The following is a 13,619-nucleotide window of genomic DNA, read 5'->3' as shown; positions in this document are numbered from 1 at the left end:
CATCACTACATAATATAGCACTTCAGTTAAATATATATTTCAAAACAGTGAACAGAATGGCGCCAGCTTTCCGAAAGAGGATTAAAGTGGGGTCCATTAATGCGATTTTCTTTTATTAAATTGAGTGATTTCATGCATATTCAAGCTCTCTTAAGTTCACATAGAAGTTAACACTGTGCTTGGGCCAGCTTTGCGAAATCTCAAGTTATCTGCGGCGCGTCTCTCGAAAGCCCTGCAATTTTCCGGCCGTATTTCGGGTGCCGTAATTCTCTGCGTATCTTGAAAGAGAAGATACTTAAAGGCATAAAACCTTCCAATTATTTTGTTCTTTATCTTAAAAAGCTGTGAAAAGATTAGCTTTTTTAATAGAATAAGAGGATCGCAACTTGGAAACTAAGAAAAAGCCGGAGAAGATGCTTTAATTCGCAGTGAAGGGGCCGTATTACGGCAGTGCGGCGGTCCGCTGTCGCATCTACTTTACGAAACGCCGCCACGAATGTTTTAAAATCTTTACTGAAAAATTAACTGATTGAAGTCTTTTTCTCAGAGATTTATGCTTTACGGTATCGGTCAGTTTACACCTCTGCCTCGATAACTGAGTCAAATAAACCGTACCGGGGGGTCCAAATCTGGGGGGGGGGGGGGGGGGTCCAAATTCGCTAGGACACCAAGGTTGGTTTTGTGTAGTTTTACCAATTAGGTCACCCCTGTTCGCCATGCAAATTAAAACCCATAAATTACTTTTAAACACAACACAACTCAAAGATTTGTAACAAAAAAGATCTGTCGGAGGGGAGTTTTTAAGTTGCAAACAACAGAAATAAACTGCTTTGAAAAATTGTTAGGCTGAACTGTTTTCAAAAAGTCCAATTACAATCCGTTTCAATTTCTTGAATTTTCCCGTCCCTGCCGTACCTCCTTTGTGTATTTGCTGTTTTATTCCTTCAGTGTTTCAAGAAGTTATTTGTACGTTTCTCGCTTGATTTGGTTGCGAGTTCCCAGTACGTCGCTGAATTTCGTTAAATTTCGTAATATGTCATTTGGACCTGTTTCGTAGTCTTTTCGCTGTTTGTGATAATTTATTTTAATGAATGACTGTCATATAGTTCAAGGGTTAATAAACAATATTTCCTTCCGGTGTGTCGACGCTCAACCAATATTTCAATATTTTTATCACCCAGTGGGACCTGGGGTGCCGTGGAAAATCTTAGTCAACAGAACGTTAACGGAACATTTGAAAAAAAAGTTAATATGGTCCCTCGAATAAAAGAATTCTATTCCTTGAGGTCTCCTTATTTCATTTCATGGATTATTGATGTCATGTTGAGAGGCAGCATATTGCGAGGCAATTGAAGGAAAAATATTTATATTGACTTTAGCATGTCTGTAATTGAGTATAAGTACGCCCACAGTAATCTAACCACAAATTTTGTTTCAAGACACCCGTAAAAGACGTTTTTTGTCAAAACACTTCGAAGGAACCTCCCACTTTATACTTGGGCACCGCTTTCATACAAAAATTTCAAATTTCTGTGGAATGTGAAAAAGTGTTCCTCAGAGAAAAAAAATTAAAACAATCCGTTTCCGTAGCCTCACGAAAAAACACATTTACCCTTCAATTAATTTCAGTCAAATCCATTTTTGGTGCAAACGCTGTTCATCAGTACAGCTCTGATTGGCTTCAAGCGGCTTCAAGCGGCCTAACCTCAACCGAGCATGAAAGTAGTAATTAATTATGCATACGACAAATTATTCCCCAGTGAGTTGCAGGTATAAATTAGCATGAAAACAATGCGTAATTATGTAAAAATAAGTCCGTAGGCGCTGTCAATCAGTCGAAGCAAGGCCGCACCAAAAGAGTTTTTTGACGTTGACGAGTGACTGACACCGTCGCCGTTCCATCGCCTCGTGCATTTCTTTTTAATAGTGACCAATTGTAAGTCTTTCAACCTCCCATACAAACACATTAACACTGTCCTGATTACCATTTCATTTAGGTGTTCCTGTCAGATCGATAGCACAAAATGTCTGCAGAATATAACTTTGTTGTTTCTGCTCTCTTCGTAGACGCCGCCGAATGGAAGGACTTGCGAATCGAGTGCAACCACACATGCTTCAAGGTCAACAAAATCCTGCTGGTACATCGCATTATGGAAGTATCTCCATGCAACAGACACAAGCCGAGAAGATGCCCCCGACGTACGAAGAAGCCCAACTGGCGGTTCAAGCAGTCGATATTCAACAGATCACAAACATGGAAGCGGAAAAACAAGCAATCTACCGCCATCCGCTGCTTCCACTTTTGGCAAGATTATTCGAGAAGTGCGAACAATCGACACAAACTTGCGAAGCAACTCCTGCTAACGCTTTCGACCACGAAATTAAGAATGGCATCTTGCAGATGAACCGGGAGGGAAAGCCATTTTACACCGACGATCGTGAGCTTGATAACTTGGTGAGAAACCAGCTTTGTTGATCGTTGAGTGTTAACGCTAAGTAAAAAATGCGCACGGTTTCATTTTTATCTTCCTAAAGAACCTCACAACGTCAAACGCAAGGATTTACCAGACTTAAACCCAAAAGCGTTTTCCAGTATTAAACTGGATATTTCAACGGATTAAATTGTATCAAATAAGATATATTTTTCGCAGATGTTTAACGTGGTCTGATGACTTGCGTTTGCAGTCGAGACGTTCAGTGGCGATCTTTCGGTTTGTTTATGACCTGCCATCTTTTCACGCATTTGCCTGTGGAAATGGGCGGGTAAATTTAGAGAAAGACAAGTTGCTTCTTCTGGGTTATGTAGCGGGTTCCATAAGTGTGTGTCACAGTTCTTCAATCCATTTGGGCAATTTTAATTGGGTTAAGTAGAAACCAGAAGGAAAAACGCTCCGAAAACTCGTCGTCCTTGTCATGTTTCCTTCCAATACAAAGTTAAATTACCAGACGCTAATTTGAAAGCCATTTATCATTATTTCAAATTGACATTTCATTCAATTTCAATATTTCACACTCGTTTCAAGTGGAAATGGCTGGGAAAATGTAAAGATGATTAAAATTTTGGCCACATCATGTCTCCCCTAAGATAGCACGGAACGTAGCAAAGCTTATTGTTCAAATTCATAATATAGAGAAGATCGAACTGTTGTTAGTTTTATTTGTTACGGACTCTTGTCTGTGTTTTTGAAAATGAATGTTTTATTGAAAGCGGGCAAAGAAAAAACGTGTTCTCAATTATTTGGTGTAAATAATAAAGTGAAATGGAATATTTGGGACGTTTGCATATGTAAATACTTTGTCTTTCCAATTTATTCTGTCTTTTGTGTAGATCGATATTTAATCAGTTTGAGAAAAATTTCTTGTCCTATGGTTACACTAAAGCCGTGTTCACATTAGGCCTCGATTATTAACTAATTATTATCAAATTAAATATGAAATGGGTTCACATCAACTAATTGCAGTCCCTGGTTATAACTGGATTATAATTACAACCTCAAAGGGGTTGTTTGAAGTAATTACAATGCGTAATTAAACAGAATGGCGAGCATGTGGTGGTCTGAGCAGACGAAACTTTTAATCGCTATATGGAGCGAAGGTTTGAATTTGTCTTCTTCTATTCTCAGAAGCTATCCTTGGTTCTCTTCTCGCCTCAAGCACACAATGGTGACGATAATCGTGGCAGCCACGTGATACGGCGCCATTTTGCTTCACACTGTGAGGGTTACCCTGCGTATTGCATTTGAATTTTCACAGATGTGAACAGAACCATAATTGAATAAACTTGAATGGAGTATGATAGCCTGATATATACTTCAGGTGATCATAATCAACGTTGAGTTTGAACACGGCTTAAGTATTTTTACCACGCTTTCTTGAGTCCTTTTCATTCTAACATTTAAATCACCGTAAAAGTTAGTTTCATTCAAGACATTTCTTGGTGGGCAGCCCAAGTTATTTTTTGCATTTAATATAAATATACAAAATGGAGTAACTGAGTCACCATTAACCTCAAGTTCCAAAAATAAGTAACCCACAGGACGCATCTTTAGAGCAAACTTATAATTAAAGGGTCTTTGGTTGAGGAATCAGAAGGCGTCCTTACCTGTGAGAATTATTTTGATTTACTGCATTTGGTAGTCTAAAATTTCAGCCCTTTCCTTTCCAATGCTAGGGGGTGTGGGAGAGTGAACTTCTCTCCCCTGTGCCCTCTAGGGCTAGGGAGGAGACAGCTGAAATTTCAGACTATGCATTTAGAGTCAAGTGTTTCTTTTCTTTGTGGACAGTTTATTTGTTAAATGTGGTTTGTTGTAGTTCTGTTTACATGTAGCACACAATTTTTCTGTAACTTTTGGTTGCAAAGTCAACTAAGAAGATGATTTGATTTTGATTTTGGAGACATTCAGGGAGTTCTCATAGAAAGAACTTGGAAGAATTTGCAGATACCATTCTCCCAAGTATTGGGTTTGTTTAGTCTTGGCCAAGAGTAATAATGTAACCCTGAACTATGGGAATAATGCTTCACTTTTCAGGAAAAAGTTGTATACGTGATTTGAATTATTTGCAAGGGTTACCTTTTGTACTATTTTCCTTAGTCAAGCAACATTGAATTTGGTTTCACTTATGACTAGTGTTTCTTACATTTAATTACGGGGACTTGAAAATTACAATGTATGCTTCTGTTGATGTTACACAGCTTGTTTTAAATGTGGATGTTAAATTTTTCCAACAGATGGTGAAGGCAATCCAGGTCCTTAGAATCCATCTTCTGGAGCTTGAAAAAGTAAATGAACTTTGCAAGGATTTCTGCCAACGTTACATAGCATGCCTTAAAGGCAAGATGCAAAGTGAAAACTTGCTCCGCAGTCCATTACAGACACCATACGCACCTGCAGTGAATGTGATGAACTCAAGTGTTCAACCGCAGACACCAACTACTCCAATTCAAGCTCAACAGCCAACATTTATTGCACAACAACAGCAACAGATTGCATACTATACCACCCCAGTTGTAACACCTTGCACTGTCACCAATGTTACTCCAGCTGCCAGTGTCATTGGCACTCCACTTCAACAACAAGTTGCAACAGTGACTTATGTTCCCCAGGGGGTGACCCCTGGTCAGCAAATTGTTATTGCACAGGTCCCTCAACCAGTAGCACAGCAACCTGCCGTGCAGACAACAGTTGCGTACAGTTCAATGCCAACAACAGTGACGTATAGTTCGGTGTCACCAAGTGTAACCTACGTAAGTACCCCAACCATCGAAACTGTCACACCATCACGCCCCCAGGCATTGTCTTCTGGAGATGAATCACCAACAGAAATCACTGTTCCTTCGAGTGTTCCACTACCGGCTCTAGACTCTCCCACGGAAGTTACAGACAAGAAGAGAACAAGAAGAGGGGTGCTGCCAAAACAAGCTACAAATATCATGAAAACATGGCTTTTTCAACATCTAGTGGTATGTGAAGAAATTATTTATTGTCAAATTATTTATTACTAGAGGTTTAATTAACATTAAACCTTCGAGGTTTAATTAACATACAGTGCTGTTTTGTAATAGATGTTATAGTTTGTAATGGTCCTGAACACCATAGTACTTTGATATAAGTTACTATACTGTGTTGTTTCCTGATCCTAATACCCTTTCCCTTTGTATGAAGAACATGTTTTATATTTCAGACTGAATCTGTTCTTATTTACAGTACCACTCAAAGGTAAGTTGACAGTCACTTGTGAGTCGTGAAACTCAATTCTCGATCCTCGAAAATTTCAAGAATCGAGTCTCTAGTCGAGTTTAACAACTTGCGAGTTGAGTCTTTCAAGTTTTGAGTCGAGAAAAATAATGAGCTTGATGCTTGACCGATCTCTCGAGAAATAAATTAGGCAAGCAAAGCGCACTTGAGTGTTGTACATGCGTTGAAAAAGCGAGTCGGATATTAAGTGCGAGTAGTTCTGTTCACAAAATATGCACACAGTTCCTGTTGTTCCTTTCCTCAAAGGATCAATGAATAATCTGTTGCGATCATTTACAAAACAGCTCTCTTCACAATCAACTTGAACATGATCACCACGGTTTTCTTTAAGGTTTTAATAATTAGCCGGAGTTTTTTGCAAAGTAGACGGTTGAGGGTCCGGAGGACCCACACGATGGGCTTTAGCCCATCGCTTCTAAGGGGGTCCGGGGGCATGCTCCCCCGGAAAATTTTTGAAAACTGAATGCCGGAAAATTCATTTCCTGGCATTTTGGGCCATGAAACTCAAACATTAGAGGGATGAATCAAGCTGCAATTATACTATGAAAACCATGTTACTCAAAGAAAGACGAAGTGACATTTCAATAATACAACCCTATAAACAAAAAGTTGAGTGATATTTTTTGTATCTTTTTGGTGGTTTTGCTGGAGCTAACGAGCCTGGCAAATATTGCCACTTGACAACTTGTAAACATGGCACATACTTTGAAGGACTAGACCAGCAAAGGCTTCTGATTGGTTGTTAAATTAAGAAGCTGATTGGAGGATACTAATTGGCCAATGGTGTACAGGATGTTTCGATCCTGTTTAGGTGTGAAGATGACACACATTCGTTCCATTGTGTAATTAGCGGGAAAATATGCTTGCGGAACTTGGTTGTAGTAATTTCGAAAATTGAAAATCACTCGAGCGGTTTAAGAGTGATGTAGTTTTTTTCCCGAAGAGTTTAGGAGTTCCGTAAAGCAGTGAGAGTTGACCAAGAGTGACGTTGGATAAAGATTCCTTGTCATGTTGAAGCGTAGAGATGCCCTCGAGAGGACGAGCACTTACGCGGGCAAGTAGGATTTAACTCCGAGGAGCGTTACATTCAAGTGTTTAAATAAAGTCTACGAGTCCTCAGCTTCTACGTTTGCTATAAATGATCAACTGAAAGGTTCGAAGTGAAAACGAAGGAGCGGTTAGTGAATGATCAGGGGCTAGTTTTGTTCCTCAGTTGAGTTGTGGTAAGAGATGCGTGAACGCAGGCTGAGCGTGTTGCTAGCAGAACATCATATGTAAGTTTCCCTCTGGATTGAGAACAAACCTTTTGAAAGTGTTTCTTTGTTTACAAGTTTTTTTATGATTACGGCGTGATTAAAGGAAGTTTTGCACGGACTAAAACGTCCTTGAGTGATTTTTGCTTCCGGTAGGATACAATCGGTGGCTGTTTAAAGAGAGCGAAATCCAATATGGCGGACAACAAATCATATTGTTCCTACTTTCCCGCCACCGCAGCAAGATTTTTTCAAAACAAAAGTCTCAAGTATAACGTTTTTAAACTGCCCTTGAGTCAGAAGTCTTTTATGTGTTTTCACAAAAGATAGGCACTGCAAATTTTTATTTGTATTGAGCCCAAGTAGTTTAGACCTCATAAACATCACCTCCTCTACATGTCTTGACTCTTCAAACAATGAAAGTAGCTGGCGAAACCTGACAGAGAAGCCGGCGAACTCCGCTGGCTGCCGGCTCTTATATACAACCCTGATCACTGACATAACACTTAAAACCTGATAACAAGCAATACTGATTTTAAGCAAAGAGAATGTAATGCCGCGAGCATTTTGTGTATACTTTCTTCGGTAGTTGAATAAAAAGAAAGAAGCCTGTTGTTGCCCAGAACTCAGTTGAATTTAAAGTTACGATGGACTACGAGCACTCGTTCTTTTATCCTCAGAACCAACGTGTGGGTTAAAATGAAAACATGCAAATTTTGGGTAAAGTCTTGAGATAGGAGCTCGCAAGGAGTAAATCACGATTTTTTGTTTCAAATAAAGTGAGGCTGTTTTGAACATTCGTTGTTGATTTTTGAAGTCGTCTTGCAAGGCAGTTGCGTTACAGGAATGTAAACGTTTCAAGTTTCGCTTACGTTGACATATGCAAATTTCACTAGTGGACGAAGTTACCCTTAAGCGCAATGCTTTGACTTTTGATCACAGTGTATTTTAGTTTTTAACTATTTATGAAGTCATTAGAGAATATTTCAAAAGTAAGAAGGATAGTTTCTAGAGTTCTAGTGTGTAGGAACGAATCAGATACTGCAGGCATATTTACAAGTGCTCAAAAATATAATAATGAAATTCAAGCGCAAAGCAGGTGGTCTTCGCCGGTTCGTTTCGATGCACTGCCTCTTCACTTTACAATACTTTTTGTTTGAAAAATAATGGGTGCATTATTTGTGTCAGTTATGCGCATGGTAAATGTATCTGACAAGCTTTCATATAACATACAAATGAAGATTTTCACCTTTACTTGATTGTGTCGTGGTGTTGGCGGCTAATACATCAATAACTGCGTATACCAGTGCGAGTTAGAGCATGTTATATTTTCTCTTTAGAGTCTCTTGACATCCAAAACAAAGATATAGTTAAATATATATGTAAATTGACTTGAGTACCAAAAAAAACCATTCAAAAGGTGAGGCCATTGCCCCACTCTGAGGGGCTGAGTGATAAGCATAGTAACATTAAAAGCCTTTTAATTTAAAATTTACCATCCTGTAACAGCAAGGATGAGCGTTGATGTACACTATAACGTATAGAACAAGCAAGTAACAGGATTAGTACCTTCATTTTTGCATTCTTACATGTACATTGGGCTTGACAGTTAAAATGGAATTGTTGATTTTCAGCATCCATACCCGACAGAAGACGAAAAGAGAGCCATCGCTGCACAGACCAATTTGACAATACTGCAGGTCAACAACTGGTAAGTGATTACCTTTTCAGAAGTGGCCAAATTCAAAGCTTCCTAAGTCTAACTGTTGCTTTTATTCAAATGACAACCATTTTAGCAGTAACACTAGACCTTGAGTTGGTCAAAGGCCAGATTACGTGTAATCATTATGATGGGCTTGAAACAAAAAAAATTGTTAGTTTGGCATTCCTAAACTGTCGTGTGGCAAATGGAACAGCATCAGCTGATTTAAAAAACTCTCCAAGTCAATCAAATCCATGAGTATAAAGATAAGTTTGGTTTAAGTGTAAAAGAGGCAGTTTAGGAAATTGGACTTGTAAATGAAATTTTCCAGTTGTTCCAGTCTTCTGAAAACTAGAGGGTGTGCTTGAAAGGTGTTTTTATATTTTAAAATTTTCAATATTTTTTCTGTTCCACAGACCATGTTGAAACGATGTTGTACCCAATTTTAGATTCTTTGTGTATTGAATTTGCAGTATAATGTAGCATTCACATTTATGTGATATGGAAATACGTTCCAGTGGAACAAAATGTTATGCATGTATTCCTAAAGGGTTTGAAGTGGGTACAACATTGCTGTTCTTAACGTCCTACTATGATCAAAAAATCACTTCCTTTTTTCCTTCAGATTTTAAAAGTGTGGTTGCTTAACACTTAACTGACAAAATTCTAAGCTTTGATTTTTATGCAAAGGCAGTTTACTTTGAGTGTAAGTCTGTTCAAATATAAGTGCTACACGGCCAACGTTTGTAAAAACGTAACCCTTCCTTGTAATTGTTCATGTTCATTGCCGTGACTTTAACGTCTTCAGTTACCACGGCCTGCTCCCGTCTTACCTTTGTAGCTCAGTCAGTAGAGCAGCGGTGATCTAACCTGAAGGTCGTGGGTTCAATTCCCACCCTGGTCAGAGTTTTTCTCTCTCCTTGTGGGGGCCCATTTCCATTAGTAGGGCTAACGCTCACATGGTTCATATGGGGTAGATACTTAGCACTTCACATTACACTCTAATCAGTTAAGTCGGTTACTTTGAGCTAAGTTTTGGATTTCACGGTCCACCTTTACTCACCTTCCAAACTGACCGATTGGACCTCAGAGGGTTGGATCTAGGGAAAAGTGACGTCATTGACTCACTAGCTTTATAAAATTTCAGCGTTTTAATGAACTAAACGCAGCCTATTGCATATGCAAAACACGAGTTTAAAGGTCTGAAAGCTCAAAACTCCCGTGCTTCATATTAATTCAGCAGTGTACACACGCATTGCATTCTTAAACTAGTGAGTCTTTGACATCATTTTCTCCTCGATCCAACTCTCTCAAGATTTTAAAGTTGATAATGGTGGACCATTACGTAGGAAAATTCCAGTTAAAATATACAGGTATCTTTTTCAAATCAAGGCTTAAAACTTGGGCCACTTACTGTTTCGTTAACATAGTTTTGAAATCCAAAGAAAAATAAATAGTCACTAGCTAAGTTGTAGAACAAAATGACTGTTGGCAGTTCTGACTTTTATAGTGCAATAAAAGGTGAATTTAATTCAAGACCCAATTAGCATATCCCTTGGTTGTCATGGTGGGTCACAAGCTCTTTTGATAATGACTCCATTTCTATCACTGGTGAAACCTATGACAGACTTTGATTTGTGTTATGTGTGCAGGTTTATCAATGCAAGACGTCGAATTTTACAACCCATGCTGGATGCAAGCAACCCAGAAGGACCTAAAGCCAAAAAATCCAAAATCCAAAGTAGACCTGCTCAGAGATTTTGGCCTGAGAATCTTGTCCCGAGTCAGTTTAGTACCATTCCAATTGCACCAGCCCCTGTCACGGTGCAGGCTGTTATGCAAGGAGCTGTCCAAATGCAGACGGTTCCTCATGGTACTGCAGTTGCTGTGGCGCCCGGTACAGCTCTACCAACTGCTATAACCATACCAAATGTACAAGGAACCACAGTAATACCAGGAACTGTTACTCTGCAACAACAAACAGGCACACCAACCACAGTGGTGGTTGTGACATTACCAGCATCTGCTAGTCACATCAATACAGTGACGGCATCAGAAAGTTCATCAGCTAACACAACACACCAAACCATAATTTCGCCAGTGGTGTCATCCCAGGTGGAATCAGTCCCTGTTAGGAATTTGTCTCCAATGTATAGTAACATTCAACAAGGCAGTCCATCCCTCAAAAACTCACCTCTACCTACCATGGTTCAAAATGGAACTATGGTGGGAAGAGAAAGTAATCTTGTTGGCTCTCCGCATCATGCGCCTGCTTCAAGTGTTGGTATTTCAAACGTTCAAGACAGCTTAGTTGGTGTCACCACACTTCCAATGGACAGCGCTGCAGTGTCCAGAAGTCTTGTAAACTGAGATCTTAAACCAGAATGGCTCATGTTTTGCCACATTGCAGCAACCCGTTCTGTTAGTCGGCCATCTTAAGACAAAGTCTTTGCCAGTTTGCTTTGCAGTTGGCAACTTGTGGTCGTAATAATCATTGGCAGATAAATGACTGCTTTTAATTTAATTCAGAAGATGGAATCTACTTGATTACTGGCTTCTCAAAGAAGGTTACAGTTTTATTTAATAATAAATGCCTTTGTCTTTTATTGGTTGAAAAATGACAATACAATTTCCTCAATGCTGCAAACTAACTTTTTAAGTCATTTTTTACTTGTCAGTGATTGTAATAATAATACGTATCTAGCGGTTTTCAATTGAGTGTTGAAAGTAATTTGCGAATTACTTTGGTTTTAAATTACTTCACTCAGTGATTGGTTCAAAGTTTTCGCACCACTTTTTCAACCTATCAGAAGTGGATCGAAAAGCAATTGTGGCTCAAGCGTGCGCATTTTCCCGCGCTTTGTGTCAGCTACATGTAATTACTTCAAGTTTTAATTGGTTTACTGGTTTGTCTCCGTCCTTTTTGATGGGCCAAAGTAATTAATTTGGGTTTGGTTTTAGGACACTCAATTGAAATTCGCTCTATTATTATTATTATTCAGGGTTCTCATTGGTAAGAGTACAGCGGTTGTCTTTATTTAGCTTGTGTTCTCTTCATTGATTGACATGTGTCATTTAGTTTTAGTTGTCATGACGATAATGATTGACAGCAATCTACAGATTTGTGTTGAGTTTGGTACTGAGTAATTTTGCAAGACTTTTTCATTCCAAGGAAGATGTTTATAAACAGCCAAGTACAATGATTTGATTGACTTGAATCACTTTACCTTATTGACATAACAAAGGGGTAAGTCTTTATCCCATTGTCCATACAATTTCAATTTAAGATTCCCCATACATTACAAGTCAATTCATCCTGGTGAAGTTTGTTTTTAAAATGCAGCAGTTTTTCCTCCTTGCATGAAGACTGAGTTTATTGATTTGTGCTTGTTAACAATAATATTAAATTGGAAAGGATAGTTTTTACAGAGAAAATACTAGTGTAATGTAGTTATAATTTTATATTGTACATTATTTTATGATGCTGTATATTGCTGTTAAATTATTAACAAGTGACTAAAATACTCAAGATATTCATGTAACTATATTTTTTCCTGAATGCAAGATAAAACGTCAAAGGGAGTGAATGATGAAATTTAAAAAATATACCGTGATAAGCATTGATTAAAAAAGTTGAACATGAAAAGTCAAGTTTTGGTGGTCTTAATTAAATTAATTATAGGTTAAATCCTGATCACAATTGCTCAGTTCAGTAGCACTTTATCCCTTTGACGACTGCTTTTGCTAAGTATTTAATGCTTAGCTCGAAGATGTAGGAGCAAAGGCATTAGGGAGCGCGACGTCGACGAAAACGACACCTCAAAATAAAACTTTGTTCTAGTAAAAGTCTTTCACTATTATTCCATCTCGTTCACTTCGTACAATGTGGGCGAAGTATCCTAAAAATAAATTGGTACGAGCGGTTTCAGACTGAAAATAGAGAATGAAAGATTCTCTGTTGCATGCTCACGTTGTCGCCTAAAATTTAGTGATTTCACGTCGTCGTCGTTCAGAAAACCACAAAAATATGAGCTAAAATCCGTGTTACACGTGCAGCACGATTATTTATTCTCTTTTAACCAATGATATCATTGTTTTGTGGCATTTTCGTCAACGTCGTCGTCGTAGATCTTAAGCTCCCTATTATCTGATTTCACCCACCTATCCATTGCTATCGATCATACCAACAACAAAAATTTGTTGTTGTGGCCAATGCGTTTGAACAGGTTATCATTGAAAAAAACAAGAACCTGTTTTTTTTGTAAACTAATCAATCCTTTGATGCCTAAACTGGCCAAACTTACGTGTAGTATTTTACTCTGTCTTATGCCAGACGATTTTACTCGTCAATGGGGCGGAGTTGTCAGCCATCTTAGGAAAATTTCTGACAAACAGATGGCGGTATACAGCTGGGGGGCCAGCTTCCAATGAAACCTCTGATATCTCCGGGGTGAGATCAGACGTCAGTCTGTAAAGGCGACTCTGGCAGCCGCTATCAGTCCATATTAATTTTGATCTGAACCACCCACGCATGCTTGTGAAAGAAGGGCATACTGCGACACGAGGGGGTCCCCTTCTCTTCATGATCAGTGAATGGGTTCTTTATGTCCCACGGTGTTAACTAATGGGAGACTGTGTTATGTGAGATGGGGCCTATGGTTTGTAGTCCTTATTTGAGAGACTTCAAGTTGAAAGTCTAACAATTTCAGATGAGATTACATAGACAACACTTTCTGCGTAGTTATTTTCTGACCCTGAGTGTTGGCCAGACTGGGGTTTGCACCTGCGATCTTCCACACTAAAGCCCGAAACACTTATCTATTCCATTTGCCCTGCAGCAAAACATTGAAGTAGACTCAAGGAAATCTGTCAAAGTCATGTCACAATCATTCAAATTTCCGAAAACTA

At 38.8% G+C, this 13,619-nt stretch overlaps 1 protein-coding gene across 1 annotated transcript; it reads left to right on the top strand.

Annotated features, from left to right (window-relative positions):
- Positions 1 to 1,852: 1,852 nt before the first annotated feature.
- LOC138028255 (homeobox protein PKNOX1-like) lies at positions 1,853 to 12,357 on the top strand. Its single transcript, XM_068875725.1, has 5 exons — positions 1,853 to 1,936; positions 2,068 to 2,455; positions 4,730 to 5,461; positions 8,644 to 8,720; positions 10,364 to 12,357. Exons 2-5 carry the CDS (start codon positions 2,078 to 2,080, stop codon positions 11,079 to 11,081), a joined length of 1,905 nt encoding a protein of 634 aa, XP_068731826.1. The 5' UTR covers positions 1,853 to 1,936; positions 2,068 to 2,077; the 3' UTR covers positions 11,082 to 12,357.
- Positions 12,358 to 13,619: the final 1,262 nt, after the last annotated feature.

The sequence above is a fragment of the Montipora capricornis genome, chromosome 13, assembly GCF_036669925.1.
Source record: "Montipora capricornis isolate CH-2021 chromosome 13, ASM3666992v2, whole genome shotgun sequence".
Lineage (NCBI taxonomy): Eukaryota > Metazoa > Cnidaria > Anthozoa > Scleractinia > Acroporidae > Montipora > Montipora capricornis.
Note: the sequence above shows the minus strand (reverse complement) of the source record. Positions and strands in the feature narration are given on the sequence as shown.

What these genes read in the sequence shown, in the direction of transcription:
- LOC138028255 (XM_068875725.1), top strand. Translation starts at nt 2,078, where the DNA reads ATGGAAGGACTTGCGAATCGAGTGCAACCACACATGCTTCAAGGTCAA. An exon ending in GGCTTTTTCAACATCTAGTG is followed by an intron (nt 5,462 to 8,643) that starts GTATGTGAAGAA and finishes GTTGATTTTCAG; the next exon opens with CATCCATACCCGACAGAAGA. An exon ending in ATACTGCAGGTCAACAACTG is followed by an intron (nt 8,721 to 10,363) that starts GTAAGTGATTAC and finishes TTATGTGTGCAG; the next exon opens with GTTTATCAATGCAAGACGTC.